This window comes from Centruroides vittatus, unplaced genomic scaffold (genome assembly GCF_030686945.1).
Source record: "Centruroides vittatus isolate TY-2023 unplaced genomic scaffold, ASM3068694v2 contig_1768, whole genome shotgun sequence".
In the NCBI taxonomy this organism is placed as follows: domain Eukaryota; kingdom Metazoa; phylum Arthropoda; class Arachnida; order Scorpiones; family Buthidae; genus Centruroides; species Centruroides vittatus.
This window is the reverse complement of record NW_027121079.1, coordinates 253,247-275,455: the sequence shown is the minus strand read 5'-3', so window position 1 is coordinate 275,455 and position 22,209 is coordinate 253,247. Positions and strand designations below refer to the sequence as shown.

Here is a 22,209-nt window from a genome sequence, read left to right as displayed (position 1 = left end):
ACAGCCGCTATCCACGTGTTTACAAATTCTGTTTTGTACGGCTTTATTTAACTAGAAAATCTCGTCGAAGATTTGCGATGAGAGATATTTTTTGATCGAAAAAGAACTGGTGTACAAAATATGTTTATTCTTCGATCAAAATCTGTCGATAAAGAATATTATTTCGATTAAGATTCGTTCGTTTTTTTTTGAATTAATTTATATGTGATTATTAGTGTAGAACATGTCTTAAATTTATTATCCTTTCTTCTTTATTCTAATGTCACTCATCTCAGTTAACCGCATCGTTCTTTCTACGATTAAAACACCACGTGATATTATTTTCTCACGTGACTAACAGACGAACCGTTATTGGCTGATAGAAACGCATCATGGCGAACTTAATGACGATTTTACTCGTTACTAAAATTTGTAAGTTTTATAAATCTCATCCCTACCGTGAAAATGAAGGATTTTGCCATTTTATAATATTTAAAAATATAAAACATTTTAAAAATTAAATATGATAAGAGATGGCGCTAGCGAAATTTCAAATCTTACCGAGAAAGTTGCGTGTTGGTTGCTGGTTTATCCTTCTATCGAATTTTCCTTTCGAATGAAGAGAGAGAGTTCACATAATAACTTAAATATAATATACTTTAAAGTTTTCACAATTATTTTATAAATCGGAGATATTTCTGTTCGTCTTCGAATTTTTTCTTTTTTTTTTCCAAGTGCGTCGCAGGTTTAAGAATTTCTTTCGCACAGGCAACAAGTTCCACGTGGCAGACTCCAGGAAACTATCCTGCGTGAGGGTGACCTCATTTTTAAGCACAGAACTCCTCCAATTAGAACTGTGGAAACAAGATTTCTACTCGACTCTTTAGGCAAAGTGGCAACGCCCCCTGTTGGTAACTAGTAAATCTAGGGGGACGAAAAGAAACAGATGTACGACAGGGGCCACTGGAGGCAGAGACCGCAGGCAAAAGTTGGGGTCAAAGACAATCTTTTAAAACGGGTGTGAAGGAACATTGAGTTTAAGGATTTCCTGATTTGGAGAACGATGTTCGGTAAGGACACAAAGTGTGAATTTCATAGAAAAGTTCTTCTCACACAGGCAAGAATGGGTTAAAGAGCGTTGGTGTATATTATCAGAAAAGGAAGTTTTTCTTTTAATTTTGTTTTACAAAAATAGGCGAAAATATCTAACAAATATAACAAACTTTTGTCAAAAGTAAATTATAAACTTTAAATTCTCACGTAATATTAATTTTTTATCGAATTTTATGCATTAATTATACTATTTTAAATTAATTGCAATTGTCGTTTCTTTCCACATAACTATTAAAAATTATTATAGTTTTGTTTCGCCCAAAAGATAATCAAATTTATATTCATTTTCATTTTTAGTAGTTTCATTTATTTATTTTATAAATTTGTTTGCTTTTTAAATTGTCTTTTAATTTTATCTACTAATTATAAGAGAGTTAACATTGAAGTATCAGGCTACCTAGTGAGGAGCAAATCTATTTAGAGACTAATAAGACTCAAGTCCTGGGTCCTCAAGTGTCAAGGGCGCACAAAAATTGATTTATTATCATATATTTTAATACGTTTTTATTAATATTTCATAAATAAATATATTTCAACTCTGGGTTTTATGTTATTAAATTGGGGTTTAAAATTTATTTTAAACTGCATTTTAGCTGCAAATATCACCTGTGCTGGTGACGTGTTACCACTGGAATCTTTTCAGTCAACCTTGAAGTGCACCCCTTGTTTACTGCGAGAATGGAACAATAATAATTACTGGTCTTTGCTCTAAATTTCGAATGAACATTTATTAATTAATTATAATTAATTCTTTGATTGAATGCAGATTGTTGACATACGAGAATATCGTAAATCGAGAAAATGAAGATAAAACAAGAGTTAGAAACGGAATATTCGGACTCTACGATTGAACGAAACGAAGAAAAATTTGAAGTCGATTTTAAAAATTTGAAGAGAGAATTCAATACGGATGTGAAGTGTTATAAAAGAATTAAATCGGAACCTTTAGAGGTGAGTGAAAAATATTTTTTTTTTCTTGTAAGATTTCAGTGTTGCTTTAAGGACGAGAAACATAACTGAAATGATAAAATATATTGTGAGAAATAGAAAAAAATAATAATTTTAGAATAGTTTATTTGTATAAATAATGGCCCATCAACTTTAAACTGAGCTTCGTTGTTTTTGATTTCAAGTAAAAGTCATCTTGGCTGTTTACTATAAAATTTGACGTTTCAGTCACGGTGTTCGTTTTAAAATGGATAACCCTTTTCTACTGACGGAATTTTGTGGTTCGACTGTCTTTAAATTTTTATATTGTTGTAGGGCCTATATACGTTACAGCTGACTGGCAATTATCTGTTCCTGTTGTATGATGTCACGATTTGCTTAATTGTACATTTTACTTTCTTGGTTGTTATATCTTCATAACAAGGAAAGTAACGGAATGCTGTTAGATTTGACTCTTTTACTTCTTTTGCAAATATTCACGTTTTTAAACTTCCTGAAGTTAAGAAAGTAAAAAAAAAGAAACAAAATAAGACCAAACTGGTTTCTTGTTTACATACGTTACTGTAAAAGCCCGTATATTGGTAAATCTTAGGTTTTACTTGTAAACAGTGTTCCCTCTAAGCTGAGCGGCCGCGCACTGCTCAAATTGTTGCCGCGCACGTGAATTTATGTGCAGCGCAGGTGAGCATGCACACTGATATGAACTGGTAAGCTTCAGATAGAAGGAAGAATTATGATTCATATTCCTTTTTTTTTATTTGAAGCTTACCAAGACGAGTCAAGCTGACAATCGTGTCCGCTGTTGATTACATTTTCTTACTTTTCTCTTTAATAGTTTAACATATGGTAAACGGTTTTTCGCCCGACTACTCGTGAGAACAATAAACCGAACGACGCTCCCTTTGTTCTCCCTCCTGTTTAAATGTCGATAACAATGAAAGTGCTGCCTCAAATATATTAGAACAGCATTGTAATTTTAAATATATTATATCCCAAAAATTGGAAAATTGTTTAATTAAGACATTTACTGATATGTTAAATTATGTACGTAATAATGATGAGTTTAAAGAACTAGCAGTTCTTATCGATATCATTGGAACATTTGAAGAATCTAGTGTTGACTGTGAACGTGGATTTAGTGTTATGAATTCAATTAAGTGTAAAATCAGAAATAGACTTGAATCGGAGCATTTATGTTATTTAATGAGAATTCGAATGCATTTCTTTTTCTGGAGAAAAAGTGAATCTTCAGTCTATAAATACTAGATTTCAAAAAAAGATAGACGTTAAATATTCATCAAAATTGAAATATTTTTTTGTGATTAGTATGTGACTTAATAATTTACATTAATAAAAGTTTTTTTTATAATGAAATAAATGTTAATCTTTACTTTATAATTAATTATTTTAGTTTTTAAGAGAAAAAATAAGATTGTCTATGTATCTGCTCAGCAGAAATTTTTTATTTAAAGAAGTACATGTTTCGCTCAGCTACAAAAAAAAACATTAGAGGGAACACAGCTTGTAAAATTTTGGATTTACCAACATGAGTTGGTACTTATGAAGATTTTTATAAAGTGAGATGATTTCCGGGCTTTTACCATTACAATCTGGTACATACTTGGTTTTACTAAAGACGGTTAGTAAATGTTGGTTTTGGAAATAAAACTATGAATATTTTAATAATCATTTATTGCAATTATTATGAACAGCCAACTTACTAAGTCCTATTTATTAATAACTAGTGAAACAAAAATAAAATAATAGACAACGTTGGCTAAGTTAATCAGTAATCACAGTATTTTTTATAATCATTTGGTATTCATTGTCATTTAATAAAAGTAAAAAAAAGATTTTACTTGTTACAACATGAGAGCTATCGTGGCATTTAGAATTAAAAAGTAATCCTGATGACTTGCAAGCGCACTAATTCGTGACAAATGTTTTTTAGGCAGTTGCATTACTTGAAACCTTCTTATCCGGTAAAAGACAATTTTGCGACAACTTCTCAAAGACGCACTTCTTTATTTTTAACAGCTACTTTTAATTTTTTTGTGTTGTTTGGTGTCACAACTTAGTGAATTTATAGACACTCGGCAAATTCATCTTTAATCTATAATCTTTACAGAGACGCGTTTCGGGCTTTCGCCCCTCTTCAGTCTGTTACGTAATATACTGTACATACGTTGTATCTGGTGTGCATCTGTCCGGCACCTTCCGCACTCGTCTACCCACTTACTTTCCCCTTCCTGCATACTTCACTGCTTCCCCAGCATGTCTCACAGCGTGTAACTTCTCCCTCCCAGAATGCTGCACGCAGCAACGCTGGGATGGAGAAGTTACACGCTGTGAGACATGCTGGGGAAGCAGTGAAGTTAGCAGGGAGGGGAAAGTAAGTGGGTAGACGAGTGCGGAAGGTGCCGGACAGATGCACACCAGATACAACGTATGTATATTACCTAACAGACTGAAGAGGGCGAAAGCCCGAAACGCGTCTCTGTAAAGATTATGGATTAAATAGATGAATTTGCCAAGTGTCTATAAATTCACAAAGTCGTAATACCAAACAAAACAAGAAAAAGAAGACACGGTTTCGACAAAACAAATAAACTTCTTCTATCTTGATAAAGTCTTCAGGGCATGAGGGAAATTGATTTTGTGTATAAAGCTGCTTCAGTACTCCAATTTTCGTACCTAGTTAATAAAACTCGTTGTCCTTTACATCTACTACAACTGCAATAACGCTTTTCGGGTCGGTTTTAGCTTTGTCAATTCCAGGCACTTTCAGTCTTACACTTTGGTCAATTTTCACGTTTGGAAATTTATCAATAGACGTGGTTATCATTTTTTCTAGCGTGTTTCTCCAAAGTCAATTTTGCATTGTTTCATATAGTCACTACAGATTCTATCTTTATTGGTATTGGCTTTATAGTTACAAGAAATTCCTGAGACTCAATCGTGTTTTCTGTCTCTAAATCGTTACATTGGAATCATCGGTTATTTGTTTCGCCCTCATTTTCTCAGTAATCATCATTTCATCGTGTTTTATCGTTGACAGTGCTATTGTCTATATTGTCTTCTGACTCATTTTCAACAATACTTTTTTCCTTGTCTTGTTCGATTGCATTTTCGAAGTCATTATTTTGTTTAGTATTGTCATGCGTATCAACAGCATCCGTGATCTTCCACCGTGGTCAACAGCAACATGCGTTTCTTCAAGAATGTTTAATAAGTCTTCGTAACAAATGTAATACCTTATTTCTCCATTCTCCTCCTTCATAGGCGCTTTCATAATTACTTTTTCTTCGCCGCCTATAGTCAAAATGTCGTAATGCTTCATACACCTGTAATGAGCAGCTAGTTTCTTTTCCATGTTCTTTGCAACATTTACTTCGTCCAAACAATTTGCGTATTTGTCCCTATTGAAATGAAAGTTATTATCTTTCTTGCTTGCCATGAGCTCATCCATTGTTTCACAAAATCTCCGTTTTACACTCATCTTGATTCATAAATAACTTTTAGACAGCGATTAGAATTACGTGCGCGTTCTGAGGTGTCAAACGATGCGAGATGCGGCGAGCGAAGGCGGCGGCGCGGTGCGGTGCGGTGCGGTGCGGGTAGCGGGGACTATTTTTTCAACATTTACCATGTCTTTGAGATAAAATTTAAGATATACAGAGTGAATGCTGGTAAAAGTTCGAAATTAACGATGATCGCAGAACATTTCGAACTTTTACTACAAAGAATAGGTAAATCTTAGGTTTTACTGAAAGATCTTAGGATTTACCGTAGTTCGAGCATTTACAGTATATATATGTGTGTGTGTGTGTTGACGTCTATATCGCTTAATATCTCAGGACGGTGTGAAGATAAAGGAACGCAATTCCGCATGGTAGCTTGTATATAAAGAGCATTGATGCTAGTAAAGTTTGGTTGTGGAAGGTCGAGAGGATAAGGAGATGGAGGGTGGTCGTGATGACATTTGATGATAGAGAAGCATTACTGGCCCGGGATAGAATCATTGAAAGTGTTATACGATATTTTGGTGTGTAGCATCCACCAACTCAATCGCATGAGGGTGGTGGTCTGCAAAATGCATGCGCGAATGCCTGTAATATGGCTGGTTTACGCCATTCAAATACTTTCTCCGTGAAAGCTGTCCCGGCTTCTTTAATCTGGCTGTTTTACACCAGGCAGCTATTCTCTCCCTGGAAGTTGTCCCGTATTCGACAATACAGCGCTTCCATTGAAATTATGCATATTCGAATTTTATCACTGTTTTTCGCATTTAGTATAGAAATTTCTAATACATAAAAATATGAAAATAATCGCACAATATGAATTTATATTTTAGAAAATATTAGGACAGCGGCGCTTCTACAGCTTCCACAAAGGGCTCGCCATTGGTCACGTGTCATATCAGTGAAGGGGTCAGACTTAATGAAGATTTTACTTGTTACCCTTCACAATGTTTCCTAAACTTATCTCTATACTGAAAATTAAGTCTTTTGCTATTTTATAATAATTAAAAATATGTAATTTTTTTCAAAAATATTTATTAACAGATGAACATACATGCAATTTTATATAATTAGAAAGGTGTTTTCAAAATAAACTCTCATAACAGTCGGGAAAGTAACGCAACTCCTTGCTAGATGATTTATTACGTCAGGATCAGTAACTATAATACTCTCGTATAGACAAGTTACGTGTTATTCAGAGAAATTTTGTAGTTTGATTGGTAGTAGCTGATATTGCTTCATTTCATGCTTAATTCTACATAATATTTTAAACGAATCTGCTTTTGTATCTATAAATTAATATTTCAGGTGTGTGTAATCTGAGATTAGTGTATTATACAGTAGAGCATCGATTATCCGACTTAATTGGGGACTGGGATTGATCGGATAACCGAAAAGTATAAAAAAATACATTATTAGTATAGTGTATTAGGCCTGGTTTAAATACTACCCTCTCTTTTATGGTCGAGCCAATGCTGCCAGCTAAAACACGCAAAAATTTAACAAAAATAATATTAAAGTAGCTAAGACATAGCCAAATATTGTAGCGCCACATCACTTGCGGACATTTGAATTTGCCGACTAGAACGCAGTCGGTTTACCGATAAGTCGGTTAGTCGGAGGTCGGATAAACGATGCTCTACTGTATTTGTAAAATCAATGCCATTTACGCTTTACGACGTTAAAATGTGTTCGGGACGATCTCTTTCGTTTTCGATCATGTTTTTTGGAGATTAACGGTGATCAAGAGATTGATTATCACAAAATAAGAAATCTGAAGTTATCTGTCATCGAAAAATCCGGAAACGAGTTGCGTAACTTTTTCGACCAAAAAACTTCAAAATTGTGTGTGATGATTTGTTCGGAAATTTTATTCAAAACCTGTTTATGTTATTAGTTGTTATAAAATGGCAAAAGCCTTAATTTTCGAATTAAAGATAAATTATAGTTTTAAAACATTGTAATTTGTAATAACAAGTAAAATCTTTATATTTTTAAACATTTTTCGGGGTTGAGGAAGTCTTAAATCGTGGAAATTTCCAAAATCTGAGGTTCAAATTTGACACGATTTTTACACTTTCACTTGTTATATGTGTGAGTTCTGGTGCCCTACCAGGGTTCCGAAAAGATCGAAACCCCACTTGACTGACACCAATATGTGAGAACGGGGAGGTAGGAGGAAGTCGTGCCTCCCTTTCCGGTTGCTCACTTGTCAAGGATGGCGGTTACGTGGCTAGCGTTACGCGAATAGGATAGGAGGTGAGATGGGGTCGACGGTAAGGCGAAAGCGATATTCGAGACCAAGAGGACACCAATTAACAATTAAAACAAGGTTTATTTATATTTAACAAGGACACACAAAAAAGCTGACTAACTTCCCTAAGTCGCGTAGGGGTCGAGAGAGAGCTTACAGTTCAGTTCATACCTCTTAATTCGTTTCCTTAGAGTTAGCACTTGATATCCACGAGGTAGGGATTAGTATCCGAAATAGGCACAGTTTTATATAGTCGCGACTGAGCGCGGAGACGTTAGGAGAGTAGATCCGAGTCGGTGACGACCGGCGATGGCGTTTGTCCGGCAGATGATAAGAGACTCCCCAGAGGGGAGAAAGGAGTGGCTTTTATAGCTTTAGCCTAGGAAATTAGGTCACGTGATCGTAGGTGGATGACGATTTGTGTCATAGGTGTTCCCGGGATTCAAAATATATGACGAATTCGAACGCTAAGTATAAACTTAGGTTGCAAGACGATCTGGATACAATTTAAGAACAAAGGATTGTTGACAATTATATGGCCGGGGACGCATATTTGCTCGTCCGGGACCGTTATTACACAGGATGTTTATATCCAGGACCATTTCTAGGCAGGATGTTTTTAACAGGAAAATTTTCCAATTTAATAAAAGAAACGATTATTAAAAATTATTACGTTTGTTACGAATTTACGTTCAGGAGATTTCCGAATCTCACATATGCATTACAAGATTCGAAAGTAACAGAAGTTCAAACTTATTCTAATTGCAAAAAAGAAAAGACAATCTACGAAAAGATATTTATTGTGTCGTAGTCACAATGCCTGGCTGCAATTTTTCATTATATTTTTCTTTTATTTAATTTAAAATATATGCTTGTTACCTGAAATAAGTATTGGTATGCCCGTGTTCGTTATACTTTTCTTGTTAGCAATAGTCATGCCGTTTACGTATCTAAGTTCGTTCAGAGGAAACTTTCTGAATTGAATTGACGTGACTTCCGATTTGCATCAGAAATTATTGTATAGTTAATCCGGGCCTCGTCCCTCTAAGCACATCTGGTCTCATCTTTCAGCTATTTAACTCTGTTGTCGAGATTAAGAAAGGACTGTCAAACAGTCGTACAGACTAAGGAAAGTGGAAATTTGTCAAATTTCAGCCTGATTCTTAATAAACTATTTAGTAAATATTTATAGAGTATCAAATTCACTTAATTCGGCAAGAGACTCCGATAAACTATATACATATTTATGCTGCAAACCAGATGTCATATTGTTTGAATTCAAAATTTTTCTTTGAATAGAGTTAAATAAATTACAGGCATTACAATTAAAAGAAAAGTAAATACTAGACCATATTAAATATATGTGTATATATATATATATATATATTCATTAAACGTATTTTTATGCTCCAGTTTAAATAATTTTTCATTTGTTGTTCTATAAAGATCAATCTGTCAAATAATATAACGTAATCTTTTCTTATTTCAGATAAATATTAAAAGAGAACCAATTTCCACAAACAACACAAATGGATCTACTGTTTGGAATCATTCTGATTGTAAAATCGAAAGAGGTAATAAGCTTAATACTTTTAATACTATGAAAGTATCTTTCTAGTAATAAGAATAATACGTAATACATAAATATATAATCATATGAATCGAATTGATAACATTTGAAAAACTATGCGAAAACGCTGTGTATAATGAATAAGGATTTAAATAGAATTTAATATTATCAATTACATTTAATTTAGTTGACAGATTTAAAACTGTCAATTCAATGGATCAGAATCTTACAACAGAGAAAATTCCAATTTAGATGTTTTTGATTTGAATGAAACGAGCAATTATTTATTATGGCATCGTCACAACGTCGGGCTGCAATTTAAAATAATATTTTTAATGTATTCATTTTTAAATATGTGCTCTTTATGTCAAATTAGTAGTTACTTGTCTCTGAACATTATACTTTTCCTTTAACGAAAGAGTTGTGCCATCATTTATTAACGGTTTTCGGGAGAAAAGATTTTAATTGGAATAACGTGACTTTCGATCTTCACCAAAAGGTCGTACACAGTTAATCGGAGTCTGGTGCCCCCTAACCTTTCTATATTATACGGTCTCGGCTATAATGTTCGTCCGTTCTCGAGATCAAGAAATGACTGAGACACAGAAAGACGACAGTGAGAATTACATAGGACTACAAGTTTTTCAAATTACAGCCTAATTATATGATTAAATTCAATTTGTTTATATAAATAGCAAAAAGTCTGCTGGTATTTATTTTATTGTTTGTATCGATATACGTCTGTGAAAACAGTGGGTTCTCCATTAATGAGTGCTCAGACTGGGATGTCTTGCTACTTCTCACAGGCCCTAAGTGTTTAAAGTAGTGATCTTATGTATCTATAAATAAAACTCATCTGTACTTTCGAAATTCAGCCTTTTGCCAATTTATAATAATTAATAATATAAACCAATTGTAACATTTTTGCTGATAAAGTTTCGTCACTCGTTGCCAGATTTTCCTTCTTTTTAAATCAAACTCATAATAACTATGTGCAATATCATAGCATTACCCATTTTTTCTTGCTTATGAGAGCCGGTACCACAGTGAAAGATAATTATCCATCAATAGCAAACTCGATACATAAACATATCACTCATTAGCTTCATCCAAGCTATTTTTTTTACTTTAGTTACTAAATAATTATTTTAGAATTAAGCAAAGCTGTATTAATCACGCAATAAGTGCTATCTGTTGACTTATGTACAGGTGTACCAAGCAATATGTGCTTCTAAGGAATGTTGGAATGCCATGAGGACAGGATATTTCTTAACCCAGAATGCACATAAAAATAAATCCCTGTATACTTAGTACATACTTATACATTACATGCGTTGAAACAAGTATTTATTGCATATACATTTATGTATTATATATGAAGCGAAGTGTGAGGGAGTGACACGCAGATACGAAACGCGCTGCACAGTACATCGTACAAACGGTAAGACCCCACTTAACGCGAGGATGCGTTCCTAGACAACAAAGCGCTTAGCGAAACAGCGTTGAACAAGGTGATTTTAACATAGAGTAAATATACGGATAGCGGAACACGCGACCAAAAATAAAGGAATTGTACTTTAATTTTAAGTTATTCTTATAGTAATTTGTATAATAATATATGTTAAATAACACATAATCATATGCACAAAGAAATGTAAAGTTTATTTTTTGTGATGAAGATCCTGGCTCTTCTAAAATTCTTGTTTTTTGTGATAAAATCGTCTAGTTTCATTTGTCGCTTTTTTTTTCTTTCCTTAAGCAAATGTCACTAGCAAGAGATCGTCTCGTCTTGCTTTTGCACTTCTTTCAAAATCTGGATTATTTGCTACAATTTGATCGACGATTTCGGTTATGGTTACCAACCTTTTACTAAGGAAATCTGTAGAGAAATTTTTCGGGTTCTACGTTTTCAGAATATCTGTTTTCCAGTTCCACATGAATTCGCTGTTCTGCCAGTTCTTGAAGGTCGTCGCTGGTAAGGCTCTCACTAGAAACCCGCTGTAACTCCTCAATATTTTGCTTTTCTACTTTTCCTACTCCCGCTGTATCGATTAGGTTGAGTTTGGTCAACCTAACGATACAGCGATAGGCTCTTCTCGTTGAAAATTTTTGGATACCTTCAGCTATAACTTGTTCCACACTTCGTTCGTTCATTTATCAGTTAATTCTTGCCAAGCGAAGTCGATATTCCTTATGGCATTCAGGATGTTATATTTTTTCGAAAATTCTACCAAACAAACATAGATTTAAAGTACACCTTTTTGCCATCTTTTGCCGATTGATTTGTGTTTGCAAATAATCGTATTATACAGTGGCGTGCCGTCATTGGAAGCGATGGAAGCGCCGATTCCAATTTTCAATGACCTTCCCTTGTATTTTATAAAATATAAATTTTCATATTTTAACGTACTTTGCATTAATTAAAATTAATATTTTATTATAACTGCATTATGTATCTTTTACAAATTTCTATACTACATGTGAAAAAAACGATAAGATTGCTATTGTATATTCGAATGATTCGGTGGCGGAAGGAATGTCGAAACCGGGTCAGTTTCCAATCAGCCAGATTATATAGGCATTGTCACATGCGGTTTACATAGCACCAACCTCACCCGGTTTAGCTGGTAAAAGCGACACACGCATAAAGAGTCCTACTTTATATCCCGGAGCGGTTGTAGGCTGTTAGCCGCCTGCTAGATATTCGGCCACCCTCGCCCGATTATGTGAATCATGAGCAGACTAGATCAACGGCGGACAATCCCCGGCCCGCGGGCCAGCTACGGCTGGCGAAAAGTTTCTATCCGGCCCGCGAGATCTTTAATAGATTATTAAATTGGAAAAAAACTAATTAATAGTTATTTTTCCAATTCTTTGTAATTTTCGAAAACGATAAGAGAAATAAATGTAGTAATAAACTTTTTATTTATTAATTTTATATTTGCAGACTAAAAAAATTACGAGTCACAAGAAGGCGTCAATTACCTACTACGGCCCGCAGAAAAAAACGTAAAATTTATTCTGGCCCACGTTATAAAAAGGGTTGCCCCCTGTAGACTAGATTTATAACTTAACCCAACCGATAGGAATTTACTGGCATGTTTTTATGATAGTTCTGTATAGTTGACAGGAGTTTAAAAAAAATCCATTAAAATATTTGATACATTTATTCCGCGTTTATTCTGCTCTCCCATCTTATATTACTTACAGAATTCAATGTTAAACCGGTGATATTACGATTTAGTATGTCCCATCTGTAAGGCGATGCAGAAAAAACGTGTAAAATTCTAGTACAGTGATAAAAAATTAACTGTTACTTTGGCTGCATCATTTACAACCAAATTTAATGAATGAGACGTACAATGGTACAAAAAAAGCTCTAGAATTTATTTTCCTTAAATTTACGATTTATATATCCGTTGTTTTTCTAAATAAAATTAAATAAATAAATAAATAAACAAATAAAAATTTATAAAAATAAATAAATAAATAAATAAAAATTTCTTTCCACTTCATTCCCAAGACTAGAGATATCCAAGTACAAAGTAACTAGTTTCGACTTATTTCTATTTAAGAAGTAGTTAAATAATTAAGCGATTAGGGAATTAGAAACATAAATAAAACCCCGATGAAAGAGCCGAAATTTTACTTAATAGAAGCTTAACCGAACCAATCTTTTACCGAGTACAATGGGGTCTAATCTCTTCGTAATATTAGATGTAATAAAGACAAAAATTTTTCCAGTTCAACTAGAGTGACCGAAAAGTTGTAAATTTTGGAAATTTCCGTGAACACTCGATCCTAAAACGAATTAGTTAGAAAACGAACAACGGACAATCTGTTAAGTTTAACATATTTAGATTTTTACAGCTGTGGTGAGAAACGTTTAAAATCTACAACAACCCCGTCGCGTCCTTTGATATATACAAGTGACGCGACAAAAGAGGCATTTGACATTGACCGGTATCGGCACCCTCGGGATTTGGCACGGACACTCCTACCTGGACCGTCTCTGATTTCATTCATTAGCCACTTGTACGGAGCTACAGTATTTCGCTAAGTGGATTGTTTTAAGATTTAAAAAGTAAAGAATATTTTGTTATTTTTATGTACGTTTCTTCACAAAGTTATATTTAATTATAAGTTTCTTTAAAAGTATATTCATACAATTGAAGAATTTTTTGTACTAGGTATGTATATTCGTCACACATTTTGTTTTACCAGAAAAGTTTTTCTGATAATTTTAATTTTAGCCTTTATACCGTGGCTAAAAGAATTTATTTTAAAAAAGTTTTGACTTAAGACCATATAATGAAAAAGAGAACATTATTAAAGGAGAAAGACCAATGCCTAAATTAAATATAAATACGTTAACAAAATATTTTCACATTTTGACGATAAAATTCATGACGAATGACGATTCTTTCGTAAAATTGAAGCAAGTTGGAAATCAAAGAGGAATAGAATTTAACATTGGTAAACAATATAAAATAAATATTGAAAATTATAACAAGATAATTACGATTAATAAAACATCTATTAATTTAGATATATCTATGTTTTTTCTCAAAGCGAGAATTGGCATTTAGAGGGCATAGAAAATTTATTGAATCTAATAACGGAGGTAATTATATTGAACTTTTTTATTTATTAAGTACGTCAGATAATCTATTAAAATACATTTAAAGAAGTATACGGTTTTTACTGGCTTATCGAACAAACGAATACGAACGGGTTCTGACGCTCAATTAATTCATTGCCCCTGAAAGTCGGCTTCTTACAGAAGCACAGCTTTCCTATCATCAAATGTCACGGCACGCCACTGGTATTATATACGAATCAATGAAATGCCGCGATAATTTAAATCAGCGTGAATTTTGAGCTTAACTTTAGGCTTCGAGAAGACCACGTTATATGGAATCAGCGTTAAGGGGGTCTTACTGTACGTCTGAATTTTCAGACAAAGTTATCAACGTCGACAAATAGAATTTTGTAAGGTATTTTATATTTTTGTGCTAATGGAGGGTCAGAATGTCCAGAAATGGGAAAACACCAGAATATCGAACTTTGATTAACGTAACTTCTCTGTGATATTTTACATCTACGAGAATAAATTATAAATTTGGGTCGTGTGTATCTTCTCTAGGGTCGGATATATGGCAAGTTTACTCATTTTCTAATTTACAATTTTTTATAAAATTTATCTTTATCCTCAAAATCAAGCTTTTATTATTATTATTATTTATTAATAGTAAAAAATGTAAAAATATTTTAAGCAAAATAATATAAGATATAACGCCAGACGTAGTTTTAAATGTTTCTGGAAAAGTTAAGCACTCGTTTTTGGTTTATTTTAATAACGAAAACATGTTTTTGATCATATTTATTATAATTTGTATCACACAACACCAATTCGTCGTGTCTCATGGCTGGTTTTCGGCTTGTTATCAGAAATAAATGATATAGTGAAACATTTAATTTAATATTGTTATGTTAGTTACCGAAAATATGCGCAGTTTTATTTTATATTTCAAGTTTTTCTTTGGTAGTTTCTGTGTTAAAAAATTCTAATTTTTACTACAGATATCAAGAAAGAAGAAGTAAAAGATAATTATGATGAAAAACAAGGTATAAAACTAGAATGTAAGGTTTACTTGAAAAAATTGAAGATTGAAGTAAAGACAGAAGATTATAAAGAAGTTGTTCATCTTCCAGATGATAATGAACCGGTAATGGTAAGTAATAGAAATTTCGAAATATTTTACAGTGAAATTTTAATATTAACTCAGCTTTCTGAATGTTTGAAAACATAGCTCAATGTCACTAATATAATCTTATGCATTAAATTTAGGTGTATTCTAATTAAATTTGTAAAAAATATGTATTATATAAGAAAAAAACTAACAACGAATTGCGTAAGTTTCCTGGCTATTGACAGAGTTTATTTAAAAAATAACATTTATATTATTAATCATAATAAATAAATAAAATTGTCTGTGGCGCTATATCTTATAAAAACTTCTTATAATTTTAATTATTATAAAATGAAGAAATGCTTACTTTTAATTGTAGAAATGCATTTCACAAACAATTGTAGATGCTAACAACAAATAAAATTTTTATGAAGTCTGATCCCACCGGAGATTTTACACGTGACCATCTTCTATCTCTTCAGCCCTTGATGTTTTATTACCAAAATATATTTGCATTAATGCCCCTTATACACAACGTACAGTACTAACTTTCGTTTCTTAATCTTCAATATAATAAGTTTATTTTATTGAATAATATAATATAATATTCAGCATAATGGTTCAGGACAATGGCGTTTGGAACGTCGAACGTGGCAAATTTGAAATTCGGCTTAAACGTTTGCTTTTTCTCTGTTTTGGGTTGAATTTACGACGCATTTTATTAAAATAGTGATTATTTAAACATTTGTAAACGACGTTGTAAAGAAACAGACGATTTTAATCCATAAAAATTATATAACTATTTAATTTTTTTGCAAGTTATGTGAAGTGCCTATTGAATTTTTATATATTTGTGTTTATAATACCTTATTGTAGTACTGTAGAAGTAGGTTTATTTCTTTTATGGCATCTTCTATCATCAACAGCTTTACGTTTGTAAATTTCTAAAACTAATTTTCCAGCTGCTTTCGAATTTATATAAGCCACTACTTTTCTCAAAAAAAGTATGTCATGAGAACAGGTAAAACGCATCTGAATTGTTCTACTATTATATCTTACGATAAGAGACACGACGCTACTTAAAGTAAAAAATAATTATTTATTGTCATTAAATATCTTTTAAATATTTTAAAATAATTTAATTTGTTACTTTTACGTTCGTTGGTAACTTTCGCCGTTCTTAAATGTTTCCGCCATTTTTCGGTAATATTCCATGAATCAGAGCGCGACGTTAACGTTGACGCAACATGTTTTAGATAGTGTTCAAACGTCAAACGTGTACTTCTGCTTGCCGTACAAGTTTAAAGTTTGAACTTCGGCTGCAACTTCTCTAATGTAATAAAATAAGGAAAACAGTTTTACAACAAATTGTGAAATTCAATAGGTGTAAAAAATCTTCCCTTACAGAACTACTCTCCTGGCTTTTACTGGGCTAAATTACTTTATAAGTAACATAGATCTGTAGTAAAATCACCCTACTCCATTAGTAATATCTTTTACAATGGACAAGATGAAAAGAGAAGAGTCTCGCTTGTTACTCGCTTGTTATTTTTTTAATTTCCCCAAAATATTAAATAATTTCTACAAAATATTCAAAACAATTAATTTTAATGTAATTTTCTAATATGTAGCTTACATATGAAATCACAAAATACGGATTTGTAATTTATAAATGTATAACAACTTTCATATTACTTTTCCTACTATTATATATAAGGGGAAAAGTATGACGATCGATCAAAAAATGACTCTCCTAGACTTTAACATTTCTAAACTTAAGACACCAAACATCGAAAAATGCCAAACAATGTTTGGTTTATATATCTATACGTATGAATGTTAGTGTGTGGGGTGCACGATTTTGTCCACCCCGTTTGAAACTTAATAACTCGTGTTTTTTTTGTCGAAAATTTTTTAAATTTTACAGGAAAGATTGATAATTAGGAAAATTCGGGCTATTAAATTTTGCTGGATAAAAATCAAGAGATTGGGGAGATAAAGAGGGTCGTGTATCTCCAGTAGGGTCGGATTTAATGATGATTTTACTCGTTACTCGCATTTAACTTTCATTTATATATATATAACGCATCTCTTCTTTCAAAATTCAATTCTTCGCCTTTCTATAATAGTTAAGAATATATTTCATTTAAAAAACGTTTTATTATAGATAGCGCCACTAAAGTTTTAAAACGTTGCCCGGAAAGTTGAGCAACTCGTTACTTGTTTATTATAAATAATTATTCGTGATTGTCATGTATTGTTTACATATTGTTTAGCCTGTCAACAATGAATACTTCACTCCAAACGAAAATTTTAAAAAGGATGAAATAAACATTCAAAGTAAGTAACATGTTACTTAGTTCAGACTTATTATATTAGTAATATTCAGAGGGCAGCTGAAGAACTGCATTCAAGTTTCAACTGTCATACATTTAGCTGGCGGTAGATATTTCAGAATTGTAAACAACTTCCTACAACGTATTAATATAACTTTTAAAGTTAATAAAAATTTTTTGAGATGATCAGAATCATTAAATCACAATTCGTGAGTTGTGATTTAATGATTCTGATCATCCCAAGAGATTTTATTCTTGGTTATCTGACTCTTGTTATGTCGCTTTGTTCATGGATTTGCTAAAATAATAAAGAAAATGTATTGAAACGAAGTAATCGAGGGCTATATAACTGATTTAATGACATAAATAAGTACAGTCAAACCTGTTTTTGTGCGGTCTTTTTCTGTGCGATTTTTTTTGTGCGGTATATGAAAATTTCAAATTGGAACATAATTGACTCCTGTAAAATTTTTAAAAACTCTTTTGGTTTTTTCTATGACATCAGCAGGTTTTTTCATTTTTTATTCAGTAAAATTTTTTTCTCATACGTTTATTTCGGTTCCCTCTTATTTTAATAGCATAAAAACCATAAATATTATGTTATATTTGAACAGATGCGGTAAGTTAGCTCCCTTCCAGCTTTAGACTGCGGGTGTGAAATTTCACGCCTTGTTAAATGAAATAACACTTCCTGCAGCTATATTTATCAAATAAAATCATTATTTAACGATTATTTTTAACTTTTTAATGTTAGATTCGCATTTAAGTGGAAATAATTAATTAATATAAAAATTAAAATTCTTAGAGGATTTTTTTCCCCATTAGGTGTTGCAGAAAAAGGCCCAAGGAGTTAAAAAAGCAATTCCTAGTTATTTCGTACGGTTTCGAGTTATTTTCTACGTTAGACTTTTTTATGCGGTCCCTATTCACCGCATAAAAAAAATATTATTTTAATTGTGTTGCGAAAACTATTTTTTACAGCCACTCGTGAAGTTTCGCGCGATTTTTTTATGCATTTTTTTTATGCGGTCCCTATCCCCCGCATAAAAACAGGTTTGACTGTCTACTTGAAATCGATAGACTTTTGCTGAGATACTTTCTCTTCTACACTAACGATTTCTTTTCCTCTCTAAAAGCATACGATTTCTATCACGTTTCTATAATAACCACTGGAACAAACTACATAAATAAAATAAATAAAAACAGATAAAGTGAAAAAATTTTACACACTCATTTAAAAGTCCGCTAAAGAAACTAAAGCTGCATCATTCAGTTTATGATTGTAAATGTAAAATCTTTTATTTATAGTGCAAACAACGAATGATGCCTTGCTTTTAAATGAAAAACATAGGTATACTTTACCTATTATATGACTACAGCACTATTTTAACATTGAAACTATGTTGTTTATTGAAATATAATAGGTACTTCATTATATTATTTTTTAAACTTTCAGTTGAGGAGGAAGAGCAAATTCAGGAATTCGATATTCAGCAGAATTCAGAAAAAGAAAAACATTTTAAATATATCAAAACAAAGAGATACGTTCCTTCGAGTAGAAAATGCAATAACATTCATGATAAGATTAAAAGGAAATACTTCAAGGTTATATTTGCATCTCATTCTAAACAAGAATTTACGTGTGATTTATGTAAAGCGACTTTTACAAATAAGAGAATATTACAAACACATCTGTTCTGTCATATTGGAAAAAAACCATTTCGCTGCACAACCTGTAATGAGAAGTTTTTGTGGCAATTTCTTTTGCGAACACACATGAAAAAACACAAAACTGAAAAACAAAACGAAATCTCTCATAGGAATTTACGTTTTCAGCCATCTGAATATCGAGTAAAGCCATCTCTAAGAAATGGTAAAAAATCTAATATCCAGAGTAAAAATGATATTTATCGTAAGCACGTTCGATATGGTAAAAGTTGTTTAGAGATACAGAAAAGAACACATAAAGTTCATGCCTGCAAAATATGTGGAAAAGAATTTAAGTGGAAATGCATATTTTTACGTCATAAATCAACGCATAGTGAAGATTTTTCTTTCAAGTGCGATACTTGTAATAAGGGTTTCAGATGGAAAGAGCAACTAAAAAGCCATCAAGAGACTCATAGAGAAGAACGTCCTTTCAAATGCACTATTTGTAATAAGGGTTTTAATCAGAAAGTTAACCTAAACAGGCATAAAAAAACTCATAGTGAAGAACGTCCTTTCAAATGCGATATCTGTAATAAGGGTTTTAAGCGGAAAGAGCAAATAAAAAGGCATCAAGAAACGCATAGTGAAGAACGTCCTTTCAAATGCGATATTTGTAATAAGGGTTTTAAGCGGAAAGAGCAAATAAAAAGGCATCAAGAAACGCATAGTGAAGAACGTCCTTTCAAATGCGATGCTTGTAATATGGGTTTCAAATCAGAAGAGCAAGTAAAACGCCATCAAAAAACTCATAGCGAAGAACGCCCTTTTAAATGCGATATTTGTAATAAGGGTTTTAAACAGAACATGCAACTAAAACGCCATAAAAGAATTCATAGTGAAGAACGTCCTTTCAAATGCAATGTTTGTAATAAGGGTTTTAAACGTAAAGAGAGACTAAAAAGCCATCAAATAACTCATAGTAAAGAACGTCCTTTCAAATGCGATATTTGTAATAAGGGTTTCAATTCGAAACGACAACTACAACTACATCAAAAAACTCATAGTGAAGAACGTCCTTTTAAATGTGATATTTGTAATAAGGGTTTTAATCAGAAAGTGCACCTAAAAAGCCATCAAAATAGTCATAGTGAAGAACGTCCTTTCAAATGCGATATTTGTAATAAGGGTTTTAAACAGAAAATGCAACTAAAAAGCCATAAAAGAATTCATAGTGAAGAACGTCCTTTTAAATGCAATGTTTGTAATGAGGGTTTCAAATGGGAACTGCATCTAAAATACCATCAAAATAATCATAGTGAAGAACGTCGTTTCAAATGCGATATTTGTAATAAGAGTTTTAAACAGAAAGTTCTACTAAAAAGCCATAAAAATACTCATAGTGAAAAACGTCCTTTCAAATGCGATATTTGTAATAAGGGTTTTAATCAGAAACGGCAATTAAAAATCCATCAAAATAGTCATAGTGAAGAACGTCCTTTCAAATGCGATATTTGTAATAAGGGTTTCAAATCGAAAGGACAACTAAAACTACATCAAAAAACTCATAGTGAAGAACGTCCTTTCAAATGCGATATTTGTAATAAGGGTTTCAAATGGAAACAGAATCTAAAAATTCATCAAAATAGTCATAGTGAAGAACGTCCTTTCAAATGCGATATTTGTAATAAGGGTTTCAATTCGAAAGGACAACTACAACTACATCAAAAAACTCATAGTGAAGAATGTCCTTTCAAATGCGATATTTGTAATAAGGGTTTTAATCAGAAAGGGCACCTAAAAAGCCATCAAAATAGTCATAGTGAAGAACGTCCTTTCAAATGCGATATTTGTAATAAGGGTTTTAATCAGAAAGGGCACCTAAACATCCATCAAAATAGTCATAGTGAAGAACGTCCTTTCAAATGCGATATTTGTAACAAGGGTTTTAAACAGAAAGCGTACCTAAAAAGCCATCAAAATAGTCATAGCGAAGAACGTCCTTTCAAATGCGATATTTGTAATAAGGGTTTCAAATGGAAACTGCAACTAAAAAGCCATCAAAATAGTCATAGTGAAGAACGTCCTTTCAAATGCGATATTTGTAATAAGGGTTTTAAACAGAAAGCGTACCTAAAAAGCCATCAAAAAACTCATAGTGAAGAACGTCCTTTTAAATGCGATATTTGTAATAAGGGTTTCAAATGGAAAGAGCATCTAAAAACTCATCAAATAACTCATAGTGAAGAACGTCCTTTCAAATGCGATGCTTGTAATATGGGTTTCAAATCGAAAGAGCAAGTAAAATGCCATCAAAAAACTCATAGCGAAGAACGTCCTTTCAAATGCGATATTTGTAATAAGAGTTTTAAACAGAAAGTTCTACTAAAAAGCCATAAAAAAACTCATAGTGAAGAAGGTCTTTTCAAATGCGATATTTGTAATAATCGTTTCAAAGGGAAACTGCAACTAAAACGTCATCATGAAACTCATACTGATGAATGTGACTATTCTTCTCAGGTATATAACAAAAGGTTTAAAAGCAAATGAAAAATATAAATGTTTGATAGCTCATAAAATTCGTTCATAATGAGAAATTCAGCCATACTTGCGATATATGTAGCAAACATTTTAAAACAAAACATTATTTGTCATGTCATGAAGTAGTTAATAATCAATTTGATTCAAATTGATTATTAACTACTATACTTAACGCGAGTATTCGGCGCTTCGGCCGAGAGCGTAGTCGAATATTCGGTATTCGGCAAAATCATTATTCGTGGCATCACTAAATTTAACCATACTTGTCAGGTATGTAATTAAACTTCTAAACGTTTCTAGTTCAAAACGGCATATTCTTATACACAGCAATAAATACAAGTATTCTTGTCATATGTGTAACAAATATTTTAAGACAATAGGTTCTTTGGGACAATATAAAATTATTCACAGCGATAGAAAAAAGTATGTTTGTGACATATGTAAAAAAAGCTATACCAATACAAAAGCCTTAGGCAGACATTGTATTACTAAACATGAAAATATGTATTTATGCAATATTTGTAACAAGCCATTTAAGACTAAAAACACACTAGAACATTCGAAAGTTCACATCTAGAAGTGTAATATTTGTAATAAAGAATTTAAA

General features: G+C 32.2%; 2 protein-coding genes across 2 annotated transcripts in view; one reads left to right on the top strand and one right to left on the bottom strand.

Moving 5' to 3' along the window:
• The window catches only part of LOC136969233 (zinc finger protein 271-like), a 320,380-nt gene that overhangs the window by 130,108 nt on the left and 168,063 nt on the right, over positions 1 to 22,209 (bottom strand). The window lies entirely within an intron of this gene.
• On the top strand, positions 1,792 to 21,611 carry LOC136969223 (zinc finger protein 728-like). Its single transcript, XM_067263312.1, has 5 exons — positions 1,792 to 2,043; positions 9,305 to 9,389; positions 14,969 to 15,120; positions 17,355 to 17,418; positions 18,871 to 21,611. The coding sequence occupies exons 1-5, from the start codon at positions 1,894 to 1,896 to the stop codon at positions 21,609 to 21,611; spliced, it is 3,192 nt and encodes a 1,063-aa protein (XP_067119413.1). The 5' UTR covers positions 1,792 to 1,893.